Genomic DNA, 17,899 nt, shown 5'->3' with positions numbered 1-17,899 from the left:
CCTGGGTCTTTCAGTGTGTCTGTATAAAACATGCAAATATATGAGGGTGAGATATTTGGTTTGGGCCTTCACAAATGTAGCTATACATTTCCTTTTTCCTTTGAATAAAGTGAGCTCTTGTACTCACTGTTCCCTCTCCCTGGAATGCTTCACCCACATTTCTGGTTGCCCCTGTCCGTCCCATCATCTGGGTCTGTGCTCCACGTCACAGGATCAGACCAGCTTCTTTGCCTGTCCTGGGGGAGCAGCCTGCTACCTGCCCCCCATCACCTCATCCTCTCGCTTTGCTTTTTACTTATTTTATTTTTTATTCTTGTGGGAACATAGTAGGTGTATACATTTATGGGTTACATTCAGAAGGCGCTCAATAAATATATGTTGAATTCAATGAATGAACTGAGGTCTGGAGAGGCAGGAAACGCTTTGGCATTCATGAATTCTGCAAATATTTACTGAGCACCCACTCAGCACCAGGCAATAGGCTGTCTCATTTTTACAATATTAGCTTGAGACTCCGGCAGGAGGGAGATTTAAAAATCAAGTTTTTAGAATAAGGTACACAGTGTGAAATGCAGTTTTAAGTGGACACTCCGTTGGGTTTTGAGATGCACACTCTCATGTACCTACACTGCCGTAAAGAAATAGACCATTACTTCACCCGGCAGGGCGAGGACTTGGAGCCCAGGTAGCACTAAGGCAACTGACCCGCAGGGGTGCTGGTCGCAGGACCCTGCCTCTGGGGGCTGCGGGGGCACTGCCGGCGGGCGGGCGGGGGCGAGACTACAAGTCCCAGGACGCTTTGCGCGCCCGCGGGCCGTGTGGAGCGATGGGGCGGTGCGGAGGGGTAGGGGGCGCAGCGGCGGCGGCGCGGAGGCGCGGGGCGCGGGCGCGGGCGCGGGCGCGGGCGCCTACGGTTGGCGCGCGGTAGCGATGCCGGGGGCTGGAGGCCGGGCGGAGGAGGGCGGCGGCGGCGAGGGCGCGGCGCAGGGGGCGGCCGCGGAGCCCGGGGCGGGTCCCTCGCGGGAGCCAGCGCGGCTGTGCGGCTATCTGCAGAAGCTGTCGGGCAAGGGCCCGCTGCGCAGCTACCGCAGCCGCTGGTTCGTGTTCGACGCGCGCCGCTGCTACCTCTACTATTTCAAGAGTCCGCAAGACGCGCTGCCCCTCGGCCACTTGGACATCGCGGACGCCTGCTTCAGCTACCAGGGCCCCGACGAGGCGGTGGAGCCGGGCGCGGAGCCGCCCGCGCACTTCCAGGTGCACAGCGCGGGAGCCGTCACAGTGCTCAAGGTGGGACCGCGCGCCCCGAAGCCGCCTGCGTGCTTCCGCCGGCGTCCCCTACCTCGGCCACTGGCTTGCGCCATCCACCCTCCTTCCTCCAAGGCCTCCTCGCCCCTGCCCACGTCGGCCTGCCTTTCCCTGCTTCTCCACATCCCGCCCTCGTTCCTATCTCCCCGCCTCTACCTGGGCTTCGGCCAGTCTGGCTGGGGCTACCCAGCCCCGTCTCCTTCCTCAGCCACCTTGACCCATTATCTCCCTCTGCGCCTAACCTCGGGCCCGTCTCTGGTGTCTCCCGACCCCCACCATCCCGTGGATGTCCTGTGCAGCCTTCCCAGGCATCCGTGAGCGTATAGGCTTCTACCCCTGGGGCCTCCTTTAGAACTCTGCTTATGACCTTGGTACCTCTGAACCGCTCTGCGCTGCAGCGGCCTCCTCTGTAAAATGGGATAGCAGTAGTATCTACCTCATGGGGTGTTGGGATTAAATGAATTATACTCTAAACTGCTCAGTAAATGTCAGTGCTTTTATTTATTTGTTTATTCTTTTTGAGACAGGATCTCGTTCTGTTGTCCAGGCTGGAGTGCAGGGGTGAGATCTCGGCTCACTGCAGCCTCCATGCCTGGGCTCAAGAGATCCTCCCACCTCAGCCTCCCAAGTAGCTGGGACCACAGGCGCGGGCCACCACGCCTGGCTAATTAAATTTTTTTTTTTTTTTAAAAAGAAACGGGGTCTCAGTATGTTGCCCAGGCTAGTCTCGAACTCCTGGGCTGAAACCATCCTCCCCCTCCAGCTTCCCAAAGTGCTGGGATGCCAGGCGTGAGCCAGAGTGCATTTAGCATTGTAGACAGAAAGAGTTAGATGGCAGGGCCCTTAGAGACAGTCCACTACATTTTCCTCCAGAGTGGACAGGGATGCTCCAGCTAAGGTCACACAGCCAGTAGGTGACAGATCCTGTTTTCTTCCTCCTTGCTTTGTCTAGGATGGGTGGGAGGGGGTCGCTTCAGCCAGTTATGCCTTGCTCCTTTGAGGCTCCCTGAATCCTCCAGTGGACAGACACAATGAGAGATACAGTGTAGAAGCAGGAGAGTAGAGTCAGGAGTCCTGGTGCTGAAAGGCCTCCCCTGTCCTTGGGAGTTCTGGGGGACTAGACTGTCACCTCCTAGGGGCCCTCCTGCCTTGAGCACCTGGAGGGATCTGGGCCCAGGCCTAGAGCTGGGTATCCTTTTTCCAGGCTTTGCTCCCTGCCTAGTTTCTGTGAGTCTCCACCCTCACTCTCCTCTTCCGTATTCCAAGTTGGGCTTTCTGCAGAGCAACAGGGTTGGGCTGGGATGTATGAAAGTGCTTTCAAAACTGGCCACGCGGAGAGCAGAGTAGGCAAGCTCCTGGCCTTGTGAGCTGAGGACTGTTCCTCAGACCTCCAGAGCTGCTAACAGCTGGAGCTGCTCCCTGGAGATGTTCTTAGAGCTTTGCTGACTCAGCTTTTGCCAGTTCAAGCAGGATCTGATTCCCATGTTCTCTTGGGCTCCCCTGTCCTGTCTGTAAGTGGGTGCAGACAGCCTGTTTCCCCAAAGAAAACCAACTCGGGTTGCAGTCCTACTCAGGCTTACTTAGAGAGTGCCTTTATAAACTTGGGAATGACCCTAGTGGGAGACCTTTGCCAAAGGCAGAGGCTCTTCCTCAGTGTACATATGGGCTGTCCCTGTGTCGGACGAATTTCCTGTGGGATGTTTGTTAAAGAAAATAGAGCATCATGTTTCACATTTTTCCCAGATGACTGTAGAGCCCTCTATCAGTTTTTTTCATTAAAATAATCTGAATCTCCTGTAATCCCAGCACTTTGGGAAGCTGAGGCAGGTGGATCACGAGGTCAGGAGCTCGAGACCATCCTGGCTAACACGGTGACACCCCATCTCTATTAAATATACAAAAAATTAGCCAGGCATGGTGGCGGGTGCCTGTGGTCCCAGCTATTCGGGAGGCTGAGGCAGGAGAATGGCATGAACCCGGGAGGCAGAGCTTGCAGTGAGCAGAGATCGCACCACTGCACTCAGCCTGGGTGACAGAGCGAGACTCCATCTCAAAAAAAAAAAAATAAATAAATAAATCAGAATCTACATAAGCAGGGTTACAAGGGGCATTGTCAGTAGTGTGGCTTTAAACTTCGATGGACTTGAACTTGAAGCAGTAGTCTGCTGCTCACACATATTAGACAAATTACACCAGTTCCCTGCTCTGGTTTCCTCTTTGGTCTAGTGGGAATCATACCTTCCTCATTAGGTGTCTGTGAGGATTCTGGAGAATGTTATGGAAAATGGCTGGCACATTTTCCATGGTGGTATGGAAAATAGTAGGCACTACATGGCATATGAAACATCAAGCAGTGTCTTTAGCCAAATATGTAGTGTATTCATATAATGGAATATTATGCAGTAGTAAACAAAGGAACTAGAGCTATGGGTGTCAACGTGGATTACTCTCACAAACAATAAAATTGAACAAGAAGTAAGTTACAGACTGATTGTGTTCAGAATGATACCACTTATAGAAAGGTTAGGAAGATCATGTGAAACAGTACTACAGATCATGAGGATGTATGCTCTTTCGCGAGGGGAGGAGCTTTATGGGGCTGATGAGCCCTGGTTTCCAGGTGGTGGTTGCCTCTGATGGGAAGAGGCAGGATGTGATTGGGAATGGGTGCCTCAGGGCTTCTCCTGTTTTGCAGTATTTTATTTCTTGGACTGGGTCATAGGTATATCAGTGTTTGTCATATTATGCCATCCATCTTTTTGTAGGTTCAGGATATTTCTTTTTTTAAAGAAAGGAAATACATTTTCCTTTGGGTTACTGACGATGGAGGAATATTTTGACATGTAAAATTAAATTGGTCACAGAATAAGATAGTACCGAGTGTTGGCTATATACAACAATGGGAATGGAAACCAGGCAAGGCTTTCTGGTAGAAGGGAGGAGAAGGCTGGGCGCCGTGGCTCATGCCTGTAATCCCAGCACTTTGGGAGGCCGAGGCAAGTGGATCACTTGAGGTCAGGAGTTCGAGACCAGCCTGGCCAATATGATGAAACCCCGTCTGTACTAAAAATACAAAAATTGGCTGGGCATGGTGGCACACACCTATAGTCCCAGCTGCTCGCAAGGCTGAGACAGAATTGCATGAACCTGGGAGGCAGAGGTTGCAGTGAGCCGAGATCACACTACTGCACTCCAGCCTGAGCGACAGAGTGAGACACCACCTTAAAAACAAACAAAAAAACACCCCTACTCTAAAACCCTGCTCCCTTTTTTTTTTTAAGAGATGGAATCTCGCTGTGTCGCCCAGGCTGGAGTACAGTGGCGCAGTCTCTGCCAACTGCAACCTCTGGCTCCCGGGTTCAAGCAATTCTCCTGCCTCAGCCTTCCGAGCTGAGGGACTATAGGCGCGTGCCACCACGCCCAGCTAATTTTTGTATTTTTAGTAGAGACGGGATTTCACCATATTGGCCAGGCTGGTCTCGAACTCCTGACCTCGTGATCCACCTGCCTCCGCCTCTCAAAGTGCTGGGGTTACAGATGTGAGCCACCGCGCCCAGCCAGGGGTGTGTTTTAAGAAAGTTAAATTTCGCTGTACAGTTATTTCTTTTGAGCTGTAGGAATAAAATCTTTATGGTGTGAGTATGGAGATTACCAATTTATCTTCCTTTTCGTCTTTCAGATGTAAGAACTGATTCCCTTAAGCCTTAATGTTTCACTTTAGGGCTGCCCAGCCGTGGAGGAGACCCTGATTTCTAAAGATTTTAAGTTAGGATTTAGCCCTGCTTAGACTTCAGCTAGTTGTGTATAATTTTACAAATACCATTTCTTATCACAGAGGTGTAAAAAGTAAAGAAAAATCAGCGATTTTCTTATTCTGTTATCATATGTTTTTCTTATTTAAAGGCGTCTTTCAGCCTTCCCTGGAGAAGCTGTGGTTTTGTTGGGCTTTTTCAAAATGTTTTTCTATGTAAGGCTTAGTGAAAGCTGATATAGGAATTTCTTGGTAAACTCCTCTATTCCCAAACTTAGGGATTTGATCTGGTGCCTTATGGAGTAATAGAGGCTAGAGAGGGGATGTGATTTTGCCAACATCATGAAGCTAGACTCAGACCATCTCTGAAAGTAGAGGCTCCAGGAACAGTATCTAATTGTATTGTCTGTTCTGACAAGTCTACGTTTTTTGCCTTTGTTGTGGATGAGATAAGGCGTAGTAGTAGTCTTTCCTTTTATTGCATTTAGTATCTGTCCTTTTTGGATAGTGAGTATCACAAGGGAACATTTTACTGCTCAGTTCTTTACCAGGATGCCTAGTACCTTTTATTGGACATGTCTGGAAACTTCTGCAAGGGTCTAGCAGAGGCTGATGCTTCCTGTGTGCGTCTCTCTCTGTGTGTAGGGGTGCGGGAGGCTTCTCACGGAGCTTTACTGGAATCTGAGGCACTTAGGGGAAGGAGAGCATGTGACTGACCGAGGGTGAAGCTTAAACAGCCTTGATCTTCCAGATCTCTGCAGTCTTTGGAACAAGAGAGCGTCATCAGACCGTCAGCAAATGAATTCCTCCCTCCGTATGTGCTTGGTGCTAAATAGACATGTGTATTGGTTTCTGCGCCACACGTAACTGAATAGCTGTGTACCCCTATTCTTAACCACTTTTGTGGGAATGCACATTCCCTGGTGTTGAAATTTCTCTTAATGACAAACATTTGTCGGCTTGAGTAATCATAGTGTGTTCAGTACAAAACCAGATGTGGTGAACCAGCCTTCTTTGCTGTTTGGTTCTTCTAAGCTGTTCTGCCCTAGGGCATCTCTTCTGTCTTGAAGCATTATTTAACTCTTTAAGTTATGGGGATTTAACTTTTCATGGCTTTCCAATTAGTAAGTTCCTTCAAGGCAAGTCCAGTATTGTGCTTGTGATATCACAGTGGCATTCTGTCTCCCTCTCCCACTGCCTCTCACACAGTCCTCATTGCAGGGGAGTCTCCATCCTATTTCCTGCCAACCAGAGGGTAAGCTCCCTAAGGACTGTGTGTATCCTCAGCTCCCGCAACAGTATCTGGCACAAAGGAGACATGCTATAGACTAGTGTTTGTGTTCCTGAAAAATTCATACGTTGAAGTGCCAACTCCCAATGTGATGATATTTAGAGGTGGGGCCTTTGGGAGGTAATTAAGTCATGAGGGTGGAGCCTTCATGAATGGGATTAGTGCTTTTATAAAAAGAGACCCTGGAGAGATGATCTCTCCCTCCACCTATGAGGATACAGCAAAAAGGCATTCCTTTGCAAACCAGGAAGAGGGCCCCCGCCAGGAACCAAATTGACCGGCACCTTGATTTTGGACATCCCAGCCTTCAGAACTGAGGAGTAAATTTCTGTTGTTTAAGCCACTCAGTCTGTGGTGTTTTTGTTATAACAGCCTGAACCGACTAAGGTAAGGTGCCCAGGTAGACATTTGTTGAATGAATGAATGAATAGAAAATGGTCACCCAGTAAGCACTGGTTTTGGCGTGAGCCCTGACCCTTTGGAAGTGATCAGCCAGAACTCCCAAATATACAGGTGTATTACATGCCATTCTTGCCTCATGTCGTGGAGGTGGCAGCCATTCAGTGACTGCCCACTGAATTTAACAGACATCAGGAATCCAAAAGGGGGTTATGACTCACCCTTCCCCAGAGGAGAGAGCTTACAGTCAGTTCCGTATTTTTGGGTCTCATATATTTCATGCCCATGGTCAGGACTCCAAGGACACTGTTATAGCAGAGGCAAACTTTATGTAAAGGGTCACATACCATTTTAGGTTTTGCGCACTCTGCCATATCTGTCACTGTGCTGTTGTAGTACAGAAACAACCATAGAATGAGTATAGCTGTGTTTTAACTTTTAGTTATGGACTCTGAAATTTGAATTTCATATAATTTTCATATTTCGCAAAATATTCTTTTGATTTTTTTCAACCATTTAAAAATGTTAGCTGGGCACAGTGGCTCACTCCTGTAATCCCAGCACTTTGGGAGGTCGAAATGAGAGGATCACTTGATCCCAATAGTTCAAGACCAGTCTAGGCAACAAAGTGAGACCCTATCTCTACAAAAATTAAAAAACTAGCCAGGCGTGGCTGGATGCGGTGGCTCACGCCTGTAATCCCAGCACTTTGGGAGGCCAAGGCGGGTGGATCACTTGAGGTCAGGAGTTTGAGACCAGCCTGACCAGCATGGTGAGACCCTGTCTCTACTAAAAACACAAAATTAGCTGGGTGTGGTGGCGGATGCCTGTAATCCCAGCTGTTTGGGAGGCTGAGGCAGGAGAATTGCTTGGACCCAGAAACAGAGGTTGCAGTGAGCTGAGATGGCGCCATTGCACTCCAGCCTGGGCGACAAGAGCGAAACTCTGTCTCAAACCAAAAAACAAAAAACAAACTGGCCAGGCATGATGGCACATGTCTTTAGTCCCAGCTACTTGGGAGGCTGAGGCAGGAGGACTGCTTGATCCCAGGAGGTGGAGATTGCAGTGAGCTGTGTTTGCTCCACTGTACTCCAGCCTGGGTGACAAAGGGAGACCCTGTTTCAAAAAAATTAAATAGCAGAATAAAAATGTTGAAACTGTCCTTGCCTTGTAGATTGTACAGAAATAGGCAGAGGCTGGAAATGACCCCAGGCTGTAGTTCACTGACTTGTGTTCTAGGAAGGCCTCAGGAGCTTCCCACTTATTCACTCACTGTGTGTGCTTAGGCACTGGGGATATGACTGGACAAGACAAACAGTCCCTGTCCTCCTGGAGCTTTCAGTAGGTGGGGGGGACAGATGTTAATAAAAAACAAACACCAACCAGTGCTAGGAAGTTTGAAAGGAAAGATATGCAATGCATGTATAGTTCAGGATCTTGATCTGGTCTATGGGTGGGGGAGGGCTAGGAAAGACTTTCCTGAAGAAGCGACATTTGAGCTGAGACACAAAGGATGAGTTGGTGTTGACTGGAGGGGGTAAGGGGGTGGAGAGGAGGAAGTAAAGTGTTGTAGGGAGAGGAAATGGCATCAGCAGAGGCCCTTAGGTGGGGGTGCTGGTTGCATGTGGGACTCAAGGAGTGCCTGGTGGCAACTAGGAGTGAAGGGGCCATAGCCTTTGGAAGAGGCAGGCCTTGGGCCGGGGCAGGATTTTGGTCTTTGTCTTAAGAGCTAGGGTCAGTGAAGAGTTTTAAGCAGGGTTTAACAAATAGGTTTTTTTTTTTTCTTTCTTCTGCTCCCTCCCAGATAGATTGTTTTAGGCCATTTGTGCTGCTGTGAAAAAAATACCATAGACAGGGTAGCTTATAAACAACAGAAATTTATTTCTCATGGTTCTGGAGGCTGGGAAGCCCAAGATGAAGGCACCAGCAGATTTGGTGTCTGGTGAGGGCTCACTCTGCTTTAGAGGTGGTGGCTTCTAGTGGTGTCCTCATAGCAGAAGGGGACAGACAAGTTCCTTCTGGGGCCTCCATCTATGTATGTTTGTATATATGTATGTATGTATGTATCTATCTATCTAAATGTGTTTTTCTCCTCAAATTCCTTTTCCCACTCTGGCATCTTTCATAAGGACCCTGATCTCATTCCAGAGGGCTCTGCCCTCATGACTTAAATCACTTCCCACAAGGCTTCCCTCTTAATACTATCATCTTGGGGACTGGGTCTCAACGTGTGAATTTTGTGGGACACAGACATTTGGACTGTGGCACTGATGGTTTGGTCATGCCTAGTATTTTTATGTAACTAAGTTAGAGGATTATTGTGTTTGGGTACAAAGGGTTGATGTATTTATATGTTATGTACTGGCAAACAGATTTAAAAGTAGATAAATGCAAAGCTGACCCTATCTTGAGCAGTTGCTTGTTAATTGTTTCTGAGTGGTGGGTGTTGTGATGGGTAAAGTTCGCTTTGGGAGGTGTGTGTGTGGCTAGGGCCGGCCCGCCCTGGTGGACTTCCTTTCCTGAAGCATTCCTAATGGCCCCCGGCATTGACTTCTCTCCTGCTGCACTTACTTTGCTCATATGCACATTACCAGTTTCCTTCCTCTGTGGAGATGATGATTTCTTGAGAAATGGAAGGAGTGTTCAGATGTACCAGCTCCCACCTCACGTCTGACAGGGGTGGACCAGTCTCCTCGGTCAGTTGCTTTTACCTTTGAGCCACTGGGGTGCAGACTTCCCACCTCCAGTCAGAACAAAATACAAACAGTAACACCCCCTTCCTCTAAAGGAAGAAAAAGACCCCACCATTGTAGAAGTGACTGTCAGATTGGGAGAGGGAGAGGCATTTTCATTAGCAATTTTCGGTTCTGGTATTTATGTAGTGAGGTCTTAATGACATTTGATCGGGTGTTCACCCATATCCTATCAGGCCAGCCCTCAGCTGGGTTTTGTTCGCTTTCACAGAGTGAATGCAATGTGGAAATGGTAAACTGGGTAGTGGTGACTAGTTAGTGGCTTCTAACTAGTGTTCTGTGAAATACTCTGCCTGGAGTGCTCAGTTCAGTAAACATCTTGAGCACTCGGATATGTGAGGCCATGGGAGGCTCAAGAAGCTGAGAGGATCCCTGGGAAGACTGCGGCTTTTGTGATTGTCCAGCAGGCAGTAGCTCACCAGCCAGCACAGGAGGCCCTCAGTCGGCTAGAGATTCAGGATGGTTTTGCTCCCTGGTCTAGTCTTTGAGTGTCTGCTGTTGTGTCCTACCAGAGCATCACCTCCTAGGAGATTTTGTCAGTGTATTTCACTACTGCGCCTTTCATGCTTAGAGGATCCCAGCGCCTGTTAGATGCTTGTTGGCTAAATGCATGCTTTAAGCCCTCATATCCTTTGTGTGTGTGTGTGTGTGTGTGTGTGTGTGGTGTGTGCTTTCATTTCATGGTCAAACGGACGTTTGCAGTGTCCATGTATTCAGCAAATATTTTTGAGCATCTATCATATTCTAAGCACTATGCTTCTTGCTGCAAATACAGCAGTGAAAATTTTCCACTGATTTAAGAAACTGTAGTGTTAACTTTAAAAATAGCTTAGCATCTGATATAATCAAAGAATTGTAAGAGTTTTGAAAAAAACATTGAAGAGGACCATGTTTGTCTGTAGTATTCAGCACTGGGAGATAAATATCACATGTCTGCAAGTTTTTTGATTCTGAGAGGTCTGGCACTTCTCCATAGTAAATGAAGGGGAGGGGGCATCCATATGTAAAATACTAATCTGGATATGGCCCAGGGCCAAAAATCTGTGATTTGTGTAATAATTTTGGTGAACATTGCAGAATTGGAGAGTTCTGTATAACCGATTATCAAGAAAAACTCCCTGAAGAAGATGGGAAAAGGGAGTTAGTAAATGTTGGTATAATTGTGTAGCTGCTCGAAGACTTAGTTCCTCTTTGATCAGCAACATGTGTTCCCAGTAAGCTGGGAATCACCATCTTCTAATGAGTTTGCATGCTTGGCCATTTTCTTAGCCTTTGCAGAGATTGCCTGGGAGAACTAGAATCCAGTGTGAGAAGCGGGGATTTGGTAGCTGAGATCCTCTGTGCTGCTTCTTTCTGCCCCTTTCCTGGGCCAGTGCTACTGTACCAGCAGACTTTTCCTTGAGCAGACTGCCCCCGGGCTGGGACTTGTGTTGCTGAGTGTCAGATGGCAGGCCTGGCCGTGGCCTGGAGGTGGGCAGGCTAATGTTATCAGAGATGTTGATCTTGGATTATAGGAATTATTTCTAGGCAGCAAGCCCAGTATTCATTTTCCTCTCCAGCTCTCTGGTGTTCAGGAGAGGCTGTGCTTGCAGAGAAGGTGGCCAACTTTCTAAATGGATGCAGCCAACTGGCCATTCACCAAACAGACTTTGTTGAGCAGGAGTCAAGCTTTGCCTCTGGCCTCAGGGAGCTTCTGTGTCTGTTTTGGGTGTGATTAGGGCATTGTCAATAGGTGGCTCTGGGAGCTGGAGGAAGGCATTCATTATTTTTGCTCAAGGGTCATTATCCCAAAGTTAGAACTGGAGAGGCCCTCAGAGATCAGCCCCCTTCCCATGCGTGATACAGAGAGGAAATTGAGTCCCACAGCTAGCTACCCTACCACTGAAACCTTCTCCAAACACATGAACAATATTTTACCATTTTAAACCCAGCAGTTTGATGATACTTGCTTTATATATCTGTCTTAATCCATTAGTAGAAAATTGGGCTTATTCTTTTGTTAGTAGTTGTATATGGAGACTCAAATTGTACCTTTAGCCATTTTGTGTTGGGGCACAGATTTAAGAAGTTTAGTCACATGGAGGTTGGAAATTAACAGCACAAGTTATAAACTTCCAGTGGGGGTTGACTTGATAGGCGGCATCAGTGATGTTTCCCTGGCAGAGATTGAGGCCTGGTGCATCCCTTTTCAGAGGGCTTCTCTTTGGAGGTGGCTTTGATTTTCTCTTTGGTTCGTCAAAGGAAAACAGGCAGTTGGCAGATGGCTGTATCTTTTCATTCTGCTCTGTAAGGCATACCCTCTGGCCTTAGAAGTGAACCACTTTTTATGCTGTTTACACAGCTCTCTTGTATATACTGTCCTAGAGGTAACATGCTGATAAGACTTTTTTTGTTTCTGTCTTTTAAAGGAAAATATCTTCCTCAGAACCACAGTTCTTAAATTTTGTGTGGAAAAGACTCTTCCTGGGTTCTGTTAAAATGCAGATTGTGGGGTTCGTCCCCTAGAGATTCTACTTTGGTTGGCAGGCCAGAGTGGGCCTCAGGAATCTGCATTTCTTTCCAGCATCCCAGCCCTTCTGCTGCAGATCTCTGTGGCTTCCCTGTGAAACACTGCTCTCCTCCCGATGATGAATGTTCTCTTTGGCTGTGAAGAAAAGACTGACCCTGTATGATGGTGGCTTTCTAAGTGGGCTAGAAATAACTAAACTGCGTGGCTGGAGACCAGTGAAGTGTGAGCCCTCCATCCTCGGGTTGACTGTCTGTGGTTTATAGCTGCATATCTTCTTTGCATTCTGAGTTTCTATGCTCCAGAGGAGTGGCTTTTGGCCCAATTCTCCATTGGCCCCAAGGTTTCTGTCTCCTGTGCTGATCATGGTGACTGGCAGACCCTGTGTGCTAGGGTTCCTCCCTGAGCATTCAGAGGGAGGCTCCTGGAGGGAACAGTGTTTACTGGCATCTTTCAGTATTTCTGGGAGGATGAATTGCAATGATTACCACCACCAAAGAGCTGGTAAGTACTTTCAGATCCCCCAGCTTTTCACCAGAGAGAAGTGGGTAACAATGATACAGGACGACCATCTGATACTCCTGAGACACCAACTCCACCTTAAAACACTGTTAGAAATCACTGTGGTTCCCAAACATGCCTGTAAATTCACTGAAAGACTAGGTGGGTTCCTGGTACCGGGCCCCCCTGCCTCCCGAATCTCTGGTGGGTGGAGCCTGGGAACCTGTCCCAACTCCATTTCCTAAAACTTCATGTTAAGTCACTCATTCTTTTGCCCTAGTTTTAGTTGAAAAACATCAAGCAGAATAATGTGGTATTGCATAGTGTGTGGAAGCCAGTGTGGGCAGAGGTGGAGCAAGACCATCCAATAGGCTACAGGCTGTGGCTGCAGGAGTTGTTATTTATCCTGAGCCCATCCCTGGCTCTCTCACATTGTGCAATGGCAGAGCTGAGAGGGAACCATAGGAATGTAGCCCTGTGGTCACTTGGAGGCCTCGTGCTCCCTCTCTCTCTGAAACAGAAAGTATATTGACAGGCTTCTACATTTCCTGTAGGGACGAGCATGTCCGGAGAGCGGTCTTGTCCTTGCCCTTGTCTTGAAATCTGTGGCTCAGCCCAGCCGGGTGGCCTGGGCTGTCAGAGGCTTTGATGTGGCCAGATCCCTCATAAGCCCAGTTGTTTTCATTGCCCACTTTCCTGTGAACTCACATTTGCTCTTCTTTGTTCTAGTTGTAGGCCCTCTTCTTCTAGTCCATTACCCTTAGTTGCTAATCTCTGTTAAATGATATTTGCTTAAAAAGGTATTTGCTGAATGTGGGCTTAAGAAATGGCTTTTCTCTCAAGGTGTTTGCTTTTTAAAAGGGGTGCTTGAGTGTTAGAGATGGCAGAACTCCTCAGACTACCACCTACCAGAATAGATGATGAATGTGGCATCTTCCCAGGGAATGGCGCCCACCTCAATGCAGACTCTTCCGGCAAATTGATTATGGGTTCTAGGTGTGTGCTCAGCCTTTGAAAGGGGCTAGATTAGAACTATTTTAATAAGATACAATTATTTTGTAAGACATATGAATGCTAATTTTAAGATAGCAATTTTAAAAGATACAAAAGGAGAATTTATTATGTTCAGTAGAGGAATGGAGGTTTGTGACCTTGCATTCCATTTTCCAAGGAGCCAGGAGATCCAGTATTTGCCTTCTCAGTCTCTGTTGCTGGGCTGAAACAGAAGATTTCAAAACCTTCCCAGGGAAAAAAATACATTTTTTTTTCCACTGGTGCTGGGCCAGATCCCTTGAGATTGTTTCCAGGCTCATGATTTTGAAACACTCAGGAAAAAATTTGGAACCTAGAGTTATTTATCAGATTCGGGGTTATAGTCTGTTTTCCATTTGAATTTTGCTTTGTATTATCAGGCTGCTTACAATATTCTTGTGCTTTTTATTGCTTATGGAAGAAATTACTTTAGACATTTCTTAGAGATCCAGATATCCTTCCTTGAGTTTAAGAAACAAAAATTCCTTCATTACGAGCAGCCATTGCATTCTTTTCAGAAATGGATACCCAAAGCTATCCATGTAATTTAAATTGCTTTCTAGAAGGTATGCAGACTTGACCCATTCTGTATATATATTTTCCTTCCTGTGGCTCCTTCGTGATTGTTGGTTATGTTATTCTTTTGGCTAATAAACATGGTAGGACCTGACCCTTTGGGAAGGAACCTAGAGTTCATAACCCTAAGTGGGTGATTGAGGTGGTGTGCATCACATAGAGCATGTTGGAGGAATGATCGTTTGGTTGTATAAGGGATGTTGGCTGGCCTTACAGATGAGATGTTTCAACTGGGTCTTGAGTGAGTAGGAATTTGTTAGGGAGGTGTTAGTGCAGTAGGAGCAGAGATTGTGAAGGCTTTTGTGTGGGAGAAAGGTTATAGTTCTATGGAGTGTGGGGCAGTGTGGGCCAGATTTCTTGACACTTGGAAGCCATGAGGGAGTTTTAAGCATGCGACATATATGACTTCATTGGCTAGGTGTCAGAAGAGAGTTTGGAGAGGGGAGACTGAGACAGCAAGTCCAGTTAGGAAGCTGTTGCAGAGGCCCAGGGGTAGATGAATCTGGAGACCCAGAGGCCCAGGGGTAGATGACTCTGAGACTGTCAGGATGCATGAATCTGAGAGACTGACAAGGGAGTGCTTAGGAATAGGAGACCTGGCGATTCTATTATATCAGGCTGGAGAAGTTTCTGTCCTCTCCATATTTGCTTGTGTGTGGTCTTATTATTGCTCACAGCAGTCTATTTTTGAGAAACACCCTTAGAGCAGAATTGTGATTAAGAGTGGAAGCATGTTGGCCATCGTAGACTGATGGTCATGCCCTCTCCCAGTGACACTATGCTGACCCCTCTAGATTTGATGTCCAGAGGACCGTCTCTACTGATGTGGGGGACCAGCATCTGATATAGTTTTATTTGTCTCTGAAGCCAACCCAGAGGTGTTTATTTGAACTTTGCTATTGATTGAGGCCATCAGCATTTCAATATTTGAGAAAAACCATAGAAGAACTTGTGATTTCTGCTAAAATGCTGAGAGGATTGGTTTTGTCTTGGACATGCTCTCTCATCCTTCCCCTTGATAGCAAGTAATGCAGACTTGGGTTTGAGTTTTGACTGTGCCAAATGGCTAGGAGATTTTGGGTAAACATGATAATATAGGTAGTTGATACACAGTGAGTACTTTGTGCCAAATACTCTTTTGAGCTTAACAGATGTTAAGTGGGTTATCATGGGTAAACATGATAATATAGATAGTTGATACACAATGAATACTTTGTGCCAAATACTCTTCTGAGCTTAACACATGTTAAGTGGGTTATGGGTGAACATGATGATATAGATAGTTGATACCTAATGAGTACTTTGTGCCAAACACCCTTTTGAGCTTAACACATGTTAACTCATTAATCTTCAGTACCATGAAGTAGGTTCCTATTATTATTATTTCAATTTTACCAGCAAGGAATCCAAGACCCACACAATTTATGTAACTTACCTAACAGCTAGCCAGTAGCAGAGCTGGGATTTGAACCTTGGTAGTTAGGCTCCAGGGTCCATGGGCAAGCAGATGATACTGTTTGGGGAGAGTTAGTTACGAGGGTTAAATGACAGTGTGTATAAAGTGAAAGCATAGTGTCTGGCACACAGTAATTGTTTAATTGATGGTGTCTAATATAATATGCAAATATAGATTATGGAAGAGTCTATATAATTTTAATACAGTTTCATAAAGAAAATTGGTTTTCTACCAATTGGCTAGAAAATTGGTAGAAAATATATGGGTAGAGAATTTGTATACATTTATGGGTAGAAAGATGTTTGGAAATACCAGAGTATTGATGGAGGTTATTTCTGGTGATGCAGCTATGTTCATTTTATTTTCTTCTTTGCTTTCCTGTGTTTTCCAAATTCTTCTCAGCAGATGTAGATTGTTATTATTTGAAATGTAAGTCTAAAATATGTTGTTTTTTTTTTTAAACTAAAGATTAATAGGATCTCACCAGACAAACAGGACTTCTCACAGTCCAGGAAGAGTGAAGAGCCCTGCAAAGCTATAGTGATGTGAAACTACACCATGCTTAGTGACTTTGAAGTTGTTTGGTCTTTTTTCAGTTTGTCATTGTCTATTAATTTATTTGTAGTGTTTTAGACACATATTTTCTTTGCTTTGCTTTCTTTGTGGGTTTAGAAAGCCCTTTACCTTCCAAGAGAATAGAAATGTTAGGACAGCAGTTTCTTGTGCTGCTGGGGAGAATAATCAGCCCTCTTATGATCAGTGACTCCCTGCTGCCTGGAGCCGGCTTCGAGGGTTGCCCATGGGAGAAGCAGCTCCGGGGCTTACAGTTTGAAGTGTCTGTCGTTCTAGCTTTCAGTTTTGGGCTTGGTCTTGAAAGAGTGTTTTGTTTTCCTCGTCTACTGCATCATGGTGCACATGGCATTCATTTTCTGCGTAGAGTCTTGTGGCTGCTGTTTATACTTCAGTTTTAGCTAAACCTTCCCATGTGAATTTCTGCTATGCCACATTGCCTGATTTAAGTCCTATCATCCCTTCCATACCTTTATAATTTGGTGGAAATCTATATAACTGTTGTTGTAAGAGGCAGAAAGAGATAGAAACTTAATTTTAATTGTACAGGCTTTTTCTTCTAATTTAATGGTTTTTATTAAATTTATTTATTAAATTCATTCATTTAATGGTTTTTATTAAATCATTAGTTTATTAAATCATGAATTGAATTTGAAATTATTTTCTCTGATGATAGGTTTCTCACCCAGGGCATCACTTATTTTTTTCCAGATATTTGACCAGTTGTCCTAATGCCATTATATATATATTATATATAAATTATGCATGTATTTTTGGAGACAGAGTCTCGCTCTGTCACCCAGCCTGGAGTACAGTGGTACAGTTATGGCTCACTGCAGCTTCAACCTCCTGGGCTCAAGAAATTCTCCCATCTCAGCCTTCTGAGTAGCTGGGACTACAGGCATACACCACCACACCTGGCTAATTTTTGTACTTTTTGTAGAGAGGGGATTTCACCATGTTGGCCAGGCTGGTCTCGAACTCCTCGGTTCAAGCGATCTGCCTGCCTCTGCCTCCCAAAGTGCTGGGATTACAGGTGTCAGCCACTGTGCCTGGCCTGTTATTATTATATTTTTGAGAGACAGGGTCTTTTGTTTTGTATTTGAGATGGAGTTTTGCTCTTGTTGCCTAGGTTGGAGTGCAATGGCACAATCTTGTCTCACTGCAATCTCTGCCTCCCAGGTTTAAATGATTCTCCTGCCTCAGCCTCCTGAGTAGCTGGGATTACAGGAGTGTGCCACCACACCTGGTAAATTTATATTTCTAATAGAGATGAGGTTTTACCATATTGCCCAGGCTAATCTTGAACTCTGGGGCTCAAGCAATCTGCCTGCCTCTGTCTCCCGAAGTGCTGGGATTACAGGCATGAGCCACTGTGCCTGGCCTATTATTATTATATTTTAAAGAGACAGGGTCTTCTGTTTTCATTTTGAGACAGAGTTTCACTCTTGTTGCCCAGGCTGGAGTGCAGTGGCGCGATCTTGGCTCACTGCAACCTCCGCTTCCTGGGTTTAAACAATTGTCCTGTCTCAGCCTCCCGAGTAGCTGGGATTACAGGAGTGTGCCGCCACACCTGGCTAATTTTGGTATTTTTAATAGAGACGAGGTTTCACCATGTTGGCCAGGCTGGTCTCGAACTTCTGACTTCAGGTGATCTGCCTGCCTTGGCCTCCCAAAGGGCTGGGATTACAGGAGTGAGCCACAGTGCCCAACCAAGAGATAGGTCTTGCTCTGTCGCCCAGGCTGGGTACAGATCTTG

The 17,899-nt window shown here is 46.2% G+C and overlaps 1 protein-coding gene across 1 annotated transcript in view; it reads left to right on the top strand.

Moving 5' to 3' along the window:
* Positions 1-859: 859 nt before the first annotated feature.
* The window catches only part of TBC1D2B (TBC1 domain family member 2B), an 82,958-nt gene continuing 65,918 nt past the window's right edge, over positions 860-17,899 (top strand). Inside the window, exon 1 of the mRNA XM_030814865.1 lies at positions 860-1,287. Coding sequence (XP_030670725.1) covers positions 931-1,287 — 357 coding nt within the window. The 5' untranslated portion in view covers positions 860-930. The remainder of the gene's footprint in view (positions 1,288-17,899) is intronic.

Source organism: Nomascus leucogenys, chromosome 6 (genome assembly GCF_006542625.1).
Source record: "Nomascus leucogenys isolate Asia chromosome 6, Asia_NLE_v1, whole genome shotgun sequence".
Lineage (NCBI taxonomy): Eukaryota > Metazoa > Chordata > Mammalia > Primates > Hylobatidae > Nomascus > Nomascus leucogenys.
Note: the sequence above shows the minus strand (reverse complement) of the source record. Positions and strands in the feature narration are given on the sequence as shown.